The 16,544-nt window shown below is 42.6% G+C and overlaps 1 protein-coding gene across 1 annotated transcript in view; it reads left to right on the forward strand.

Annotated features, from left to right (window-relative positions):
- Window positions 1-16,544, forward strand: part of HAUS1 (HAUS augmin like complex subunit 1) — a 274,094-nt gene that overhangs the window by 97,461 nt on the left and 160,089 nt on the right. Inside the window, exon 4 of the mRNA XM_086962903.1 lies at window positions 3,347-3,481. Coding sequence (XP_086819029.1) covers window positions 3,347-3,481 — 135 coding nt within the window. The remainder of the gene's footprint in view (window positions 1-3,346; window positions 3,482-16,544) is intronic.

Below are 16,544 nucleotides of genomic sequence, written 5' to 3' on the forward strand. Positions count from 1 at the left end.
GGCCTCGAAACGCGTTGGGAACAGAAAAGGGAATCCTTAAGGGAACAGAAAAAGGAAATCCTTAAAATGAAATGGATGCAAAAAACTGCAAGCAGCCTCAGTTCATAGACTGGATGGTAGGAGCTGCATCGTGTGACCTCTGTAAAGCTCAGGACATTTGAGAGGAATATATATATAGATATAGATAGATAGATAGATAGATAGATAGAGATTTATTTATTTATTTATTTAGTTTATAGAGCGCGACCGATACCCAAAAAGGGCTTCCCGGCGCTAAACAGAAATTTGAACTCGAGGGGCAGAAAGGGTTAGAATGGGAAACCAAAAACGCTCACTGATTAAAAAGCCAGGTTTTGATGGCCTTGCGAAAGTGTGGGTACCTATTTTCAAGACGAAGTGGTTGGGGAAGGGAATTCCAGAGCTTTGGGCCCAGGAAGGAGAAAGACCTGCCTCCCATCCTGGCCCGACGTATTTTAGGGACGCAGAAGAGACCTTGAGAGGCGGATCTCAAGTCTCGGGCAGGCATATAGGTATGCACAAGAGTCAGAAGGTATTTGGGAGCATTGCCCCACTTTATCCTGTGCATGAGGCTGAGAGTCTTAAACTTGACCCTGTTGTCAATTCTTAGCCAGTGAAGTGCCTTTAAGTGACTGGACATACGGTCTCTCCTGTTACATTTACAGAGCAGCCTGGCTGCCGCATTCTGTACCAGCTGTAGACGCCTTGAGACTGTCTGGGATGCCCCCAAGTAGAGGACATTCCCGTAGTCCAGGCGGGAGGTAATTAATGCATTAACAACTGTCTTTTGGGTGTCTTCGGGGAGCATCCATATTATTTTTCTGAGCCATCTCAGGATCGTAAAGCAGGTGGCTGAGAGAACGTTCACCTGTGGCTCCATGGTTAGGTCTTTGTCGATGATAAAGCCCAGGTTGCGGACCTGGTGCGATGGAGTTGGCAGGGGGCCCATTTCAGGTGGCCAGTGACTGGAGTTCCAGAGGTTCTGGTCGGGACCTACTATCAGAACCTCCGTTTTACTGCCATTGAGTTTGAGTATATTTTCGTTCATCCAGGATGAAATATTCCTGAGGCCGGTCCGGAGGCGTGAAGGGGTGTCTTGGTTCACATCAGATAGGGAGAATATGATTTGGGAGTCGTCAGCGTATGTGAACATGGTGAGGCCATCAGTTTCAGCAATCTGAGCCAACGGCGCTGCATAAAGGTTGAAAAGCAGGGGGCTTAATACTGATCCCTGTGGGACTCCATGTGGAGAAAAATGGGTCTTGGATGCCGCATTGCTGGAGGAAATTTGGAATGTCCTGAGCGTCAGAAAGGATGCTATCCAATCTAATGCCTTTCCTCTTATGCCCAAGTTGGAGAGGGAAGCGAGCAGGGTGGTATGAGAGATGGTATCAAACGCCGCGCTGAGGTCAAGAAGAATCAGCGCGGCAGAGTGACCCATGTCGACCAAATGTCGAAAATTTTCCACGACTCCAAGTAATGTGGTTTCCGTCGAAAAACCTGCGCGGAAGCCGGATTGGGTGGGGTGTAGAACATTGTTTGCCTCCGTGAACTTGGTGAGATGTTCATGAACGTGTATTTCCAAAACTTTGGAGAGCGCGGGCAGGAGGGATATCGGGCGAAAATTTGCCAAGATCTTAGGGTCGGCCGTTGGTTTCTTAAGGAGGGGGGATACCATGGCATGTTTCCAAGGTGACGGAACCGTAGCTGTAGAGAGAGATAGGTTAAGAATGTGACATAGCACGGCTAGGGAAGAGGTGTCTAGAAGTCTGAGTATGGAAATCGGGGGGGGGGTCAGCTGGCGACCCAGATTTAACTTTCCTTAAGATGTTCTGTAAACCTTGGACGTCTATTTCGGGCCAGGAGGTGAGTAATGCGTGGGACGGGTGGGGTTGGGCCATGCTGACATCAGTATGAGGTCCAGGAGTATGCACATATGTAGATTGAGTTTGCTTTTGTGTGGCTATATCTTGATGAATGTTTTCAATCTTAGAAGTAAAGTATATAGCCAATTCCTCACACTCGAGACTGTTAAGGGGGGGAGGTTTGGAAGAAGTGTTTGCACCTGCAAGGTCTTTTACCAAATTGAAAAGAATTTTCGATTTGTTTGCAGCTTCATCTATAGATTTGGTAACATAGTTAGATCTTGCCTTATTGCAGGCTTTATGATAGATATATATACTCTCTCCTACCCGCAAGAAGAAGAAAGTGTGAAACCGCTCCAGGGGAACAAAGGTAACTTTTATTGTTGTTGAAGCGCTGACAGAAATAAAGTGTCCCTGAAATGCTAGGCAGATGCGTCTCACCCTTAAATTCGGAATCTTCAGTGCCCGTTTCAGTTGTCGCCATTAGCAGGGTCTCTTAATTCGATGTTTTTGAAGCTGCGGCCACTCCCCTTGCTGTAGCCACGCCCTGCTCCTGCCTCACAGGTGTGAAGCTCTCCGCGCTGTACCTGCTCCACTGCTGCATTCTGGGAATTGTGGTTCTCCGCAAGGACCCACGTAGTGCAGGGTTACTCTAAGCAACAAGTGATGCTTCCATCTTGTGTGGACGGCGTTTCCACTCCCAGAGCAGCCACAGTGCAAGAGATAAAAGTCCACCTTCGTCCCCCTTAAATCAGGCAGCAACCTACTGCCTCCTCTCTCCCCTCGTGAAAAATTGCACACCAAGTGGAATCCAAACACAGGGGGGGTGACACGGTTGCAGTTCCATGCAAAAACCAAACAAAGTTCAGCAGGTAAACTCGTGTCACACCAAACCGAGAGGGCACCATATATATATCCTTCTAATCAGCTCTTGTCATTCGCAAAGCTGAAATGTCAACAGGTAACAGGCTGATTGGCTTTGCCAATGCTTGCAGTAGAACTGTTTGTATGTGTATGAATGAGTGTGTATGTATATATACATATATAGGTGTGTGAGTATAATGTAATCGCCAACTACTTCATAATTAGTGGAATTTATATTCAATATTTGTGAATCAGGTCTGCAGTAGACCTGATTCACATGCAGTGTAGCAGAAAATTAGCAAAAAATATTTAGATTAAGCCTCCCGTGTTTTAAGGCTTAATACATTTCGTAGTGCTTGCCCGTCCGTATATTTGAAATTGCGTATTATTTCTGGAATAAATGTGACCGTGGTGCCAGAACCACATTGTTGCAGATGCCTTTCCCTGAATTAGCTATAATTGGTCTAAGTTCAAATTAACCCTTCTAATGGTTTCTGACTCACTGGGAAAACATGTGGACTTCAAGAATGAATGACAATATAAAATGTTTTTGAATAAAGATAGAAAGCCACATCTTGAAATGTGTTTTATGTTTTTAGCTTTATACTGGAAATCAATGATTTATCTTCCAAACTTCATGAAGTTGAAAATAAAAATCATGGTATGGAGTCTGAAATCCTCAACATGAAGAAGAAGTTTACAGAGGCGCTGGCATTAGAAAAATCATTGAAAGAGTGAGTATACATTTATGATGGCAAAAGAGTAAAAGGTACAATAATACATTTTTTCTATCAAGTGAATTTTTATTTTATTTGCAAGAGTTAATAAAGAAAACCAAACAGTGCATTTGGTCAGGAAAAGCATTAGTACAGACTCAGTGTTGCATAACTGTATATCTATCGTTGTAGTACTTAGTATGCCCACCATAAACTCCAGATCTTTTTATGCTTTGGCTGCATACACTGGTTCTTAAAATCTGGTGCTCCAGTCTTTTCCTTTATGTCAAGCTAATATAGATGGGGGGTTAGTCGCACTACAGGCTCATTCAATGTTCCATTTGGCTATAAGGGTGCACAGCCTCACCAGCGACATCACCCTTCTGGAAGAGCAGTGCTTTCTTCCAAAGCAGTTCCGTAACCAATGGGGTTAACCCAGTATCACTTATGAACCCAGGCAGCAAATCAATTTTATCAACAGTTGGTTCATACGGGTGCAACATATTTCTTTCACTATATCAAAAATATATGTAGCATTCTGTTGACACTTTACTAAATAAAGGATTTTCAACACAAATTCTTTATTAAAAAAATTATTGGACCTATTATGGCAAACTTCTGTATTGAATACTGACAAAGGCAGTATACAGTTGAATTTTGGAATATATAGGCCAGGATAAATCCTTTTTATGTCCCACCTGTAAATAATATTTGTACATTTTGTTGGTCACACTTGCGCCGTCAGCACTGAGCACTAAATGTCACGAATTGCACGTATTGTTCACTTTTCAGCCTTTTTGTAAATGATGAATATTTGAAGCATACATGAATGAGTACAATTCATAAAACGTTATATGATGATATAGATGGTTTGGATTCTGTTTTTTACAAAGTGTTTTTGACAAAGTGTCTTTTAAGAAAGAATTTGTGTTGAAAATCCTTTATTTAGTAAAGTGTCAACAGAATGCTACATATATTTTTGATATAGTGAAAGAAATACGTTGCACCCGTATGAACCAACTGTTGATAATATTGTTCTTCCAAAGCAGGGCCTTGGGTTTTTCCTAAAATGGAAGAGAGCTGTGGTATTTTCTAGTTGAAGTGGTACTGCATGAAGGATATTTCCTCACCACGAGATCTTACAAAATGGTAAGGGATTTGATAGGGCAGTCTGTGGACCAAAAGATTTAAAGTGGTTGATTGAAACCTGCTCGCATTAAAGTACCAGGTTACCTTTGTTATCGAGAAAAAAGGGAGCTTTACCATAAAGACATTTATGGACCAGACAAAGTATTTTGAATCAAATCCTACTATGAATAGTTAACCAGTGAGAGAGAAACTCTGTTTATTTAGACCGTGGTCTTTAAACAATGAGATCAAAATGCATCACATCAATATCAAAACCATACAAAATTTATAAAATCAGGCTGTTACTCTCTATGCCGCTTTCTATATGTTATACAAAATTTAAAAAGAAAAGGCATTCTATGGGTAGCACAGACATAAAATCGTTAAGAAGAATTTTAAAACACATGCTATACATAATAAAACTGGAAGATATTACATTAAAAACAGGCAATTTCGATATGTTTCTCATAACAGTACTATCTGATATCTTATAGGCTTGCAATCCCTCTTATAACTTAGCTTCTACTTGTATCTATCAATATAGGTTCCTCAATTTGATTTCTTATGATGTTCCTGTGCTAAGCGATTCACCTTTTTCAGAAAGTTCCCAAGTGCAATTGCTATTTCCAGATTTTCCATTCCTATCAATAAGTTTGTCGCTTGTACACATTATCTTATGCCATATTTTATAAATAAAGGTCGTAAGAACCGTTTTCTCACTTCTAGACATGTCAAGCAGTCAAGTAGTATGTGCAGCATTTCACACTTGGCCCCCAGGCCACATTTACATATACCATCTGGATATAACATTTCTGCCTTAACTCTCCCTTCCATTAGCCAAGGGATGGTGCCAATTCGGATTTTCAGTATCTCCCACCTAAATACATAATTTGGCAGGGTTTCTAAATATGGGTTCCCAGTCTCGTTTTCCCACAATTCTATCGTATTTACCACTGCCTTCTGGAGTACTCCCTTCCTTGTACTCTGAGTGCACTCTTCGTGAACTCTACATCTAGAGAGTTTTGGTTTACTCCCACTTTTAGATTCCCAATTATTTCCTTTATTTTTCTTTTTGCGTTTGATGCCCATCTTAGGTTACTGTGGCGGATTTCTTCACTACACCAATGTGAGACCTTTTCCCCTACCCCCTGGGATTGGCGTTTCCAGAATCTTACCATCGCCATTTTGGCTTGAGTATTCCATCCAATCATATCTGTATCCAGTCTAATTGCCTGTATCATAGATGACTTAGGTAGTGACAATAATGTTTTCAGGGCCTTACCTTCCTCCCGATCCCAGCCTCCCTTTCCGCTTAGAAGGAGCACTTCTGCACCATACAGTACTTGGGGCGGTATCATGGCCTCATATGCTTTTAATATCGGTTTGTGTGACATATCACCATAGTTTTTATAAAACAATTTCAGGCCACAAATGGAGGAAGATGCTTTTGCATTTTGGTGTACCAAATGTATGTCCCATTTTAAGGAGGATTCAAACCAAAGACCAAGATATTTATATTCTTTTACCGTTTCTAATTTTATTTTATCTAGGTACCAGCTAAAATTCTTGGTCCCTTTACCGAAGCGCATGATCTTTGTTTTTTCCATGTTCACTGTCAGCAATTTATCCTTACAGTAATCATGGAATACATCTTTAATGACTTGGGCCCAGTTCCCTCTGTGTAATTCTTTCAAGATTTCAAGTAAGCACACCGGTATTTCGTATTTAATCAGGCACTCCCATAGTTTCCCCCACTCCACTGAATCAAAGGCTGCCCGGAAGTCGACGAAACAGCAAAACAGGTTCCCCTTTTGTTCTATCGACTTCCGGGCAGGGGCCCACAGGGCATAACAGTGATCCACGGTGGAGTGCCCTTCTTTAAAGCCTCCCTGTTCCACCGGGATAATTAAGTTCTCTTCCACCCAGTCCTTTAATTTGCCAAAAACTATTTTTGCAAATATTTCCTCCCCGATGTCCAGTAGATTACTTTATCTATAATTTTTCGGGTTGTTCATCTCCCCTTTCTTATGTATTGGCCTTATTATAGCCCCATTCCCGTTATCGGGGAGTTTCCCAGTATCTAAAATGACTTCAAACATATTTGCAAAAAATTCCGCCCACCAATCTACGTGAGTTTTGATTATTTGAGCCGGGAGGTTATCTGGGCCTGCCGCTCTTGTGAGATTCAAACCTTTTATCGTCTTTTTAACCTCTTGGGCGGAAAAACCAGGTTTTATATCTGCTACCAGACCGCTCCAGTCTGTGTACAGATTTTCTTCCCGGTCTTTCCCTGGGCTATACAGATCGTGTAAATACTCCTCCAGTGCGGACTCTTCTACAATGCAGTTCATTTTCCCTGGTTGGCGATCTGCTGCTGAGTGGACTAACTTCCAGAAGTTTCGTAAGTTCTTAGTTTCGATTGCCTCGAGTAATTTTTGCCAGCATCCCTCTTTAAATTCCCTTTTTGCCCTTCTGATGTTATATTCTCTTTTTAGGCCCACTAGGGTGTTTACATTATCTTGATCTCTCTTTTGCTGAATACGGCGGGTCATTCTCCTAACTTCCCTTTTTTTCTCCAGGCATTCCCTAGTGAACCAGCAGGTAAGTTTCTCTATCTTCTCACTTTTCGCATTATTTTTGTTTTTGCCTCTATTTATATTTTTTAGACCTATACTAAGAATTTGGACCACCTCCTCGATTTTTCGTACATACCAATCGAGGTTTCGACCTCTTGCTGACTTCAGGTCTAGGTTCTGTTGTAATTTTATTAATCTGGCAACATATTCTTCTGTAAGCCTAGTTGTGCGGCGTCTGGGATAATCCACCTCTTGTTCCATAACCTTTGGGCCAGATTCGAAGTGCACATTCGGGATCTCCAAGGCTACCATGTTATAGTCACTCCCATCTCTATTCACAATTCTGAATCCTGAGATTAATCTAAAATTCCAAGGTGTGGTAAAGGCGTAATCTATGGGGAAGATTTGAGAGCCTGGTTTAAATGTTTTTTTGGCGGGGCAGTCTAGCTCGCATCTTCCATTTAAACAGAACAGGTTTTTTGTTCCCAGGAGGTTTCCCAACTGCAAATCTTTAGCACTAGATATACATTCAGGGAAAGTTGCTTGAGGTATTTCATAGGCCTCCAATATGTTTAGAAACCAACAATCTACCTTTCGGGGTGAAGTTTGTGATTAAAGTCGCCCACGAGAATAAGCATATCCCTGCCGTATTTTTCACCAAGGTAATCTATATCCTCCTTGAAGAGAGCCATTTCCTCTACATATTGCTCTGTGGTGGCCCATTGCATGTACACATTTAATATTAGAATTGTATCCATTTCTATACACCCTGATAGTATTATTCTACATGCCAACAACCATTTGCATTTTACATTTATTTCAATCACTTTCTCCATGATCTTAGTCGATACCAGAGTCATAATTCCACCAGCAGAACGCCCAAATCTACATTTCTTTGCAGGTCGGTTTAGCTGGTAGAAGCCATCAAAAATCGGGGTCTTGCCACATAGCCAGGTCTCCTGGATACACATAATTTCTGTATTTTCCCCCAATTCCCTTATATTATTTTGTTTCAAGTCATTTCCTAGGCCATTTATATTCCAGGAGATTATCCTTATGCTATGTGGCATACCTTTTCCCTATTCGATATCATCTAGCCAACCTTCCTCCCCGCAGTCATTTGTGTGTCTAGATGAGGGTCCTGCTTGGTCAGACTCCTTACTCCAGTTTCCCCACCCATGTGCCACCTCTGAGTTGTTTGCAACTTTCTTAGCGGCATTTCCTCCTCATCCTCCTGGTCACATAATCTAACCTGTCTCTTGCCTAGCCCTGCATGGCATTTTAGAAAGTTGTTTCCCTGCCGTCCCTTTCCTTCTACTTCTACTAAAACTTCGTTCTCGTTTAGTAGGCGGATACCTTCTTTTTGTAACTCGTTTACTGCCTTTTCAATCGTGTCTTTTGCCAGGTTTGAGTACAACGTGATTCTAGTAATCTCTTTTCCTTCTCTATTTTGTCTAAAACCCACTTCCCTAATGTCGCTCGTTCTTATCGCTTTCAGCTTCTGGCATTTGGAAAAGCCTTGCAGGAGTTGAGACCTATTCAGAGGCCGCCTCTTACCTAGCTTTTTTCCCCCTAGCCTTTGCGGGATTTTTTCAAGGTATAGCCTCATATTATCGTTTTCATCTTTCCTTGACCTGCTGGGAATAGGAGGTTCATTCGTATCTGCCTTTTCTGACTGGATATAGGATCTGTTTACTCTCACCTCCCGTGTTACCCAAGCCTCTAAGTTTCCTCCCAGTTGCGAGATACAAAACATTTAAATAATTTTAACTCCAGATATATACTTTCTATGCCATAGTACTGTGAACTTAATTAAAAGTTACATTTGGGTTATACAGTCTTTTACAATGTTAGAGCAGGTCAGCACACATGTGCATGGTGTTAAGCAGGCTTGTAGTATTCAGAATGTTCATGTGCTAACATTTAGACTCTTGATATGAATCCAAAGGGGCACAAAGTACCTAAGACGAGTCACAATATGAATGTCCATCCTTTTACAGTTTTGTATCTGCTTTAGGCTTCAAATATCATCTTTGTTTAGGCACATTGGGTCTAATTTGCAAAGGGTTTTAGCATTTGCAAACCCTCTGATTCAATAAAACTGAGGATTTGCAACTGCTTTTAAATTTACAACACCCATTTAATGATTCAGAAAAGGTTTTCCAAATCTTTAAATGTTTTAGGAAACCATTACGAATCACTATTTGGAAGGTTGGTGTTGAGAGCATCCCTCCAAATATCAATTCCTTATGGTATGTATTAATGGTTTGTGACTGAAATTCGGGTACACATTTAATAATTTACCGCTAACTCACAGAGATGGCAAGCCGCTCACAAATGTGACTGATGGCAACAGTGTTTCTAGGAGTAGGCAGTTGTCTATGGTGAGTTGTGGGGGAACATACTCAGACCTTTTGTTGCAGAAAATAAGGTAGATCCGATATTTCAGACTTAATTAACTCCTACTTATTGGTTTCTCTGGTGACAAATAGGGGAAGGCAATCTAAAACTAACAATGGAGCTGAGCATTTGCAAAATAACAAATAATTAGATTTGCAGCTTACTTTGGAACCCCAAGTTATATCTTTCTCTTCCAGGGGATACTCATCAATAGTCATAAGCCCTGAATTATCTCCGCCATAAGCGGGAAACATATAGCCTAATGCATATATATATATATATATATATATATATATATATATATATATATATATATATATGTATACGTGTGTAAAATATATAAAATATATAAAGAGTACATAGTGCCAAAAAATTATACACATATACATGTATAAACTAATAATATGCAGCCCTAACCATATCCAATAGGCTAATAAACCATAATTACATGTCTTCTGCAGAATGAACATATAATGCAAGAAAAGGACCTGAACCTTAGATGCATTCCACAGAAAACAACCTTTTATTTTCATCAAAGATCAGGTAATAGAAGGCAATTAGCCTTAAACAGGCTGCATAAATAAATAACATACATGTACAGAAAAGGAGACCGTCACCTTGCCTTTAAGGCCTCAGAGAATCTGAACACTTTGTCTTTAAGGCCTCCAGGAGAACCCTGCTCCCGTCATGCCTCACAGGTGACAGTTAGGTCAGTTCTTTTTTCCGGCTCTTTCTGAGAGGAACCTGGAACTTGAGCTCGACTGAATATGATTGTTTTCAGTCAGAATTTGGTTATTTCTTACTTTTTTCGACAGTTTTGATTGTTGGTGGTATTTTTAAATCTTTTCTGACTAATTGATAGCTATTTTTTAGTCAGTTATGCCACCTTTATTTTACAACTGTCCTTCCTGTGGGAAGATAATGTCCAAAACAGACCCTCATTCTGTTTGTGTGGTTTGTTTGCCTTCCTCGCATGACATAGAAAAATGTTACCACTGCCTTAAACTTTCCAGAAGGACTCTGAAGGAAAGACAGAAGATTCGACTTCTGGGGCTTGTGGAGTAAGATGTACCGTCGAGAGCGAGTGAAAATGTAAGGTCGACGTCTAAGTCTAGATCGCTTTCAGCTTTGTCGACGTGAAAGCCAGTGGAAAGAGTCAAATCAGCGTCGAAGACATCACCTTTAAGAAGCAAGTCGACTTCGAAAACGATGTATGAAGCAAGATCGCCGTCTAAGAGCTTATCGACGTTGAGGCATGTAGCGTCGAGTGCAGTAAAATCTATGCCGAAGGTGAGAAGTAGATAGACGTCGAGAGTTAGGAGTAGATCAACGTTGAGACCTGAGAAAAGGAGGAGATCAAGATCGCCGTTGAGGCATGAGTTGACGTCAAGACATGCTTCGGGCTCGAGGCATGAAAAATCTCGGTCGACGTGAAGAGGCTACCGACGTCGAGGAAGTCTACGTCGAGGTCTCCGCCACCTGCTCAAAGGTCAGCGTCAAGACACTCTAGATCAACCTCTCGAACCCGTCACAGGTCTTTGTCGAGGTCAGAACTGACGTCGAGGACACCTACTGACCAACCATGGTCGACGTCGAAGGATCTGACGTCAAGGGCTTCTTCTAACAGATCTCCATCTGTCAGAGCCTCTCCTCATCAGGCATGGTCTATGGTGGCTCAATCTGGTTCGACGTCAAGGCATTCAACGTCTAGGGACAGGCAATTGGTTCCTGTGGAAGAAGAAAGTAGACCGACGTCTAGATCTCCACAGTCTATAAGGAGTTCTTCGTCGTCTTCAATGGGGATACAGATTGTTCAAGTAACACCGCAGGGCTCTCTGGTGCGCAAGTCACCTCCTGTTGGCATGTCCCTTAGATGGCTGGAAAGCATCCGTCATTGGAAAATGCAGCCCAGAACTGGTGAAAGGCCTCTTGCCCTGGAATGTACAAGACCATCTGCTAGTAGGTCTCCAAGACTTTCTAGATCTCCAGTAAAACAACGTTCACGCTCAAGGGATCGAAGTAAATCTCATCGGTCTCCTATGCCAAGGAGAAGACAGAGGTCTCCTACCATGACCACATCAACGAGGTCATCTTACAGAGACTATTCTCCCACGATTTCTTCAACGCCACCTTACAGGGTATCGCCCGTTGATGATATAGGGACTTTCAGTGAGGTGTTGTCGGAGGGCCAACAAGTTTATTATAACTATGTCGGTACCTTCAGTTACTTCCTCTGTTATATTTGAGACATTACATCATAAGTCTTCAGCGAGACCTCTTCTACCTTTAGTGCCAGGATTAATAGAACCGGCAATGAGACATTCTTAACACCTGCTACAGTGGGGCCCTCTAGAATTGCAAAGAAATGTAAGGCTCCAGATCAGTATCCTTTATTCCTACGTACTGGCCCACCACCGGATTCACTCCAAGTTGCCGCTGCCAGGAAGGCACATTCTGCTACGTCCATTTCATCTGCTCCACCAGACAAGGACAGCAAGAACATGGACTCCTTGGGACGGAGAATGTGCAATACGGCTGGTTCTGTAATGAGGGTGACGAGTGCGGCTGCTCTGCTGGGTCGCTACGACCGTCTTTTATGGGACTCCTTGACGAGATTTGTTGAGAAATAGCCCAAGGAAGATCAGAAAGATTTCTTGGAAATAGTGCAAGAAGGTGGTTTGGTAGCCAACCAAATTATTAGTACGGCCGCTGACTCTGCGGATTTAGCAGCTCATGGTTATGCCCATGGCATCTGTTCCAGACGGTCAGCCTGGCTCCGCCTCACGGGCCTTAAGCCTGATGCCCAAAGGAAAATTGTTAATTTGCCTTTCAATGGAACAACGTTGTTTGGGTCTCATGTAGACGATGAGATGGCAAAAATGAAGACTGAACTAGATACTCTAAAGGCCGTTGTCTTAGAGAAAAAGGAGTTTCATCGTCACTTTCGTCCCTATGACAAGATGTCTTTTCAACCGCGTGGGCAAACATCTAAATGGTCTTTGCAAAACCATGGCCAATCTCAACAGAGGTCGCAGTTTCAACAATGCAGGCCTGGATGTGGCAGAGGTAGTAACAGACAGCAGTCTACAGTTTCAAAACAGCCTCAGAAACAATGAGACGGAACTTCCTCCAAGGCCGTTGTCCACTCCGGTAGTAGGAAGCATTGCATTATATCTGGACGAGTGGAGGCAATTAACAAAGGGTCATCAACATCGTTCAGAACGGATATCTACTCAAATTCAAAAAACCTCCACCTTCCATAAGTCCAAAAGGTATTTGTCATCAAAACCACAGCCTACCACAAAAGGAAGTGAAAACCCTATTAAACATAAAAGCCATAGAGGGAGTTCCACTTCCACAGAGAAATCAAGGGTTATACTCTCGCTTCTTCCTTCTGCGAAAGAAAGGTCCCACAGCAGAGTACAGACCTATACTGGATTTGAGATTGTTGAACAGATTCATTCGAAGAGAGAAATTTCGAATGTTAGCACTTCATCAAATCTTCCCTCAACTCCACCAAGGGGACTGGATGTGTTCCATCGATCTAAAGGATGCATACTTTCATGTTCCAATTTCAAAGAGACATCGCAAGTTTCTAAGATTTCAAGTGTCTGTTCATCATTACCAATATGCAGTGCTTCAGTTCGGGCTGAAGTCGGCTCCCCGAACATTCTCCAAGTGTATGGTGGAGGTAGACGCTTTTCTTCGGAAGCAGAGGATTTTCATTTACCCTTACTTGGACGACTGGCTCCTGAAAAGTTTGTCCCCATCTCTGCTGGAGGATCATCTCGCAAGATGTCGTCAACTCCTGCACAAGTTGAGACTTCAGGTCAATTTCAAGAAGGCCATACTAAACCCAACTCAAAAGATTCACTATCTGGGTTCCTTCCTGGACACAAAAAAAGTAAACGTGTGTCCTTTGGAGGAGAGGTGGTTATCAATTCGAGCAAAATGTCAGCCTCTTCTTCATCCAAGTTTCCCGACAGTTCTTCAAGTGTCCTCCCTACTGGGGTCAATAACGTCATGCATCTTTATTGTCCCAAACGCAAGGTTGCACATGCGTCCACTGCAGCAATGTTTAGAAGATCAATGGATGCAGATGTCGGGGTGCTGGGAGGATCAGATAATCCTTAATCAGGCAGCCAAGGATTCCATCCGATGGTGGATGAAGAGGTCGCACATAATGAAAGGAGTGCCGTTTCAACAAGATCCTCCAACTCAGTCTTTGATCACAGATCCTTCTCTCCAGGGTTGGGATGCTCATATGGCCCTCTGCAAGTACAAGGTCTATGGTCCGAATCCGAGAGGGGCTACCACATAAATCTGCTAGAACTAAGAGCGGTACGTCTAGCTCTCAAGTCCCTGTTTCCATTGTTCAGGTCTCGATCCCTTCTGATTCAAACAGACAATACAACAACAATGTTTTATTTAAACAAACGGGGGGGGGTACCCGGTCAAGGACTCTCTCCATGGAGGCTCAGACCATATGGCACTGGTTGCTGGCAAGGGATTTGTCGATAGTGAATGTTCATCTGCCGGGCTCCCTCAATTCTCAGGCAGATTTCCTCAGCAGGGACTTTGTCAAGGCTCACGATAGGGTCCTCAACGACTACGTCGGTCAATATTTTTTAGGCATGGGGAACTCCAGACATCGTACTGTTTGCAGACGCGGGAAGCGCAAAATGCTCCGTCTTCGCATTCAGGTTTCCCCAGGAGGGATCTCAAGGGAATGCCCTTTTGATAGATTGGTGTCAGAACTTACTGTACGCTTCTCCTCCGATCCCATTAATACCAGCAGTGATCAACAAGATGTACAGCACCAACTCCAGGATGATTCTCATTGCCCCGGAGTGGCCGCGCCAGTGGTGGTTTCCAGACCTTCTTCAGTTGTCGGAAGTGCCACACAGGAGATTGCCATGTCGCCAGGATCTTCTGACCAAGCAGGATGGGAGAGTGTTCCACCCCAACTTGTCCTCCCTACGGTTGGCAGCATGGCTCCTGAAGTCATCCAGTATGGTCACTTGTAATTAAATCCAGACTGTATGCATATCCTTAAAGAGGCGAAACGTCCTTCTACGAGGAAGTCATATGCTTTCAAATGGAAACTATTCTTCCTGTGGTGTGTGGACAACGGACATGATCCCATCCAAGGTCAAGAGCAGGCGATTCTGCCTTATTTGCTGCATTTGGTGAAGGCTGGCCTTCAGTTTAACTCTATTAAAGTTCATCTTGCAGCGATCACCGCCTATAGAAAGTCACCTAACCAGACTTCTTTCTTTAGGATGCCAGTGGTGAAAGACTTTCTGGAAGGCCTAAGAAAAGTATATCCTCCAGTCAGATCTCCTTCTCCTCCTTGGGAACTTAATATTGTGTTAACTAAGTTAATGGGAACTCCTTTTGTGCCTATTCACAAAGCTTCCTCACAACATTTTACTTGGAAGGTTGCATTCCTGGTAGCCATTACTTCTGCTCACAGCGTGAGCGAGATGGAATGAAATAAAATGAAGGCGCTTTGTTGTAAGGAACCTTGCACTGTGTTTCATGCTAATTGAGTAGTTCAGAACACACCCTGCTTTTTTGCCCAAGGTAGTGTCGGACTTTCACATTAACCAGACTATAACTTTACTGACTTTTTTCCAAATCCTGCGAATCCCCCAGAAAGATCTCTACATTCTTTAGATCTTAAGAGGGTTCTCAAGTTTTATTTGGACAGAACAAAGGCATTGAGAAAGTCAGACCGTTTGTTTGTTAACTATGGTCCTATTAACACGGGGTCTGCAGCGTCCAAAAGATCCATATCTAGGTGGATTGTTTCCTGCATTGTCCTAGCCTACCAATTAGCCAACAGATCCTTATCAGGAAGGCCTAAGGCTCATTCTACGAGGGGAAAGGCTTCTATCACAGCTCTCCTAAGGAATGTTCCTATGGCGGAGATTTGTAAAGGAGCTACATGGCGTTCAGTCCATACTTTTACTCGCCCTTATGGTCTTGATTCAGACACACAGGCAGATGCTCAGGTTGGGCAAGCCTCATTAAGAAACTTGTTTGCTAATACTAGCTAAAATGTATGTGCCAGTTATTTAATCTCTATTTTCTGTTCGCCCGCTTGGAAGTGGGTATGAGCTTGCTACTCTATTCAGTGCTTATAACTATTGATGAGTATCCCCTGGAAGAGAAGGATAAGTTACTTACCTGTAATCCTAGTTCTCTTCTAGGGGTATACTCATCAAAGTCATAAGCACCCTCCCGCCTCCCCGGGCGAGCAGTAGCATTGTTTTTGATATGTTATTATTGCATTCTGTATACAGGTTCCTGCAGGTTTTTCCTATACCGTACAAAAGAACTGACCTAACTGTCACCTGTGGGGCATGATGGGAGCAGGGTTCTCCTGGAGGCCTTAAAGGCAAAGTGTTCAGATTCTCTGAGGCCTTAACCCCTTCGATGCTCATGACCGAACGGTTCCTGCTGACATCGGTTGAGCTGTGCTCATGACGGAACCGTTCCGTCATGACCACACCCATTAACATTATGGGTCAGCACCGGGGATAAATCTGGGCAGCAGCCAAGGTGTTAAAGGCGAGGTGCCTGTCTCCTTTTCTGTACAGGGATGTTATTTATTTATGCAGCCTGTTTAGGCTAATTGCCTCTTATTACCTGCTCTTTGATGAAAATAAAAGGTTGTTTTCTGTGGAATGCATCTAAGGTTCAGGTCCTTTACTTGCATTGTATGTTGTGAGTGATTTTCATTCTGCAGAAGACATGCCATTATGGCTTTATTAGCCTATTGGATATGGTTAGGGCTGCATATTAGTTTATACATGTATATGTGTATAATGTTTTAGTACTATGTACTCTTTTTATATATTTTACACATATATATATGTATTTGGCTATATGTTCTGGGTTTCCACTTCTGGGCGGAGATAATTCAGTGCTTATGACTTTGATGAGTATACCCCTGGAAGAGAACTAGGATT

The sequence above is a fragment of the Lissotriton vulgaris genome, chromosome 3_1 (assembly GCF_964263255.1).
Source record: "Lissotriton vulgaris chromosome 3_1, aLisVul1.2, whole genome shotgun sequence".
Lineage (NCBI taxonomy): Eukaryota > Metazoa > Chordata > Amphibia > Caudata > Salamandridae > Lissotriton > Lissotriton vulgaris.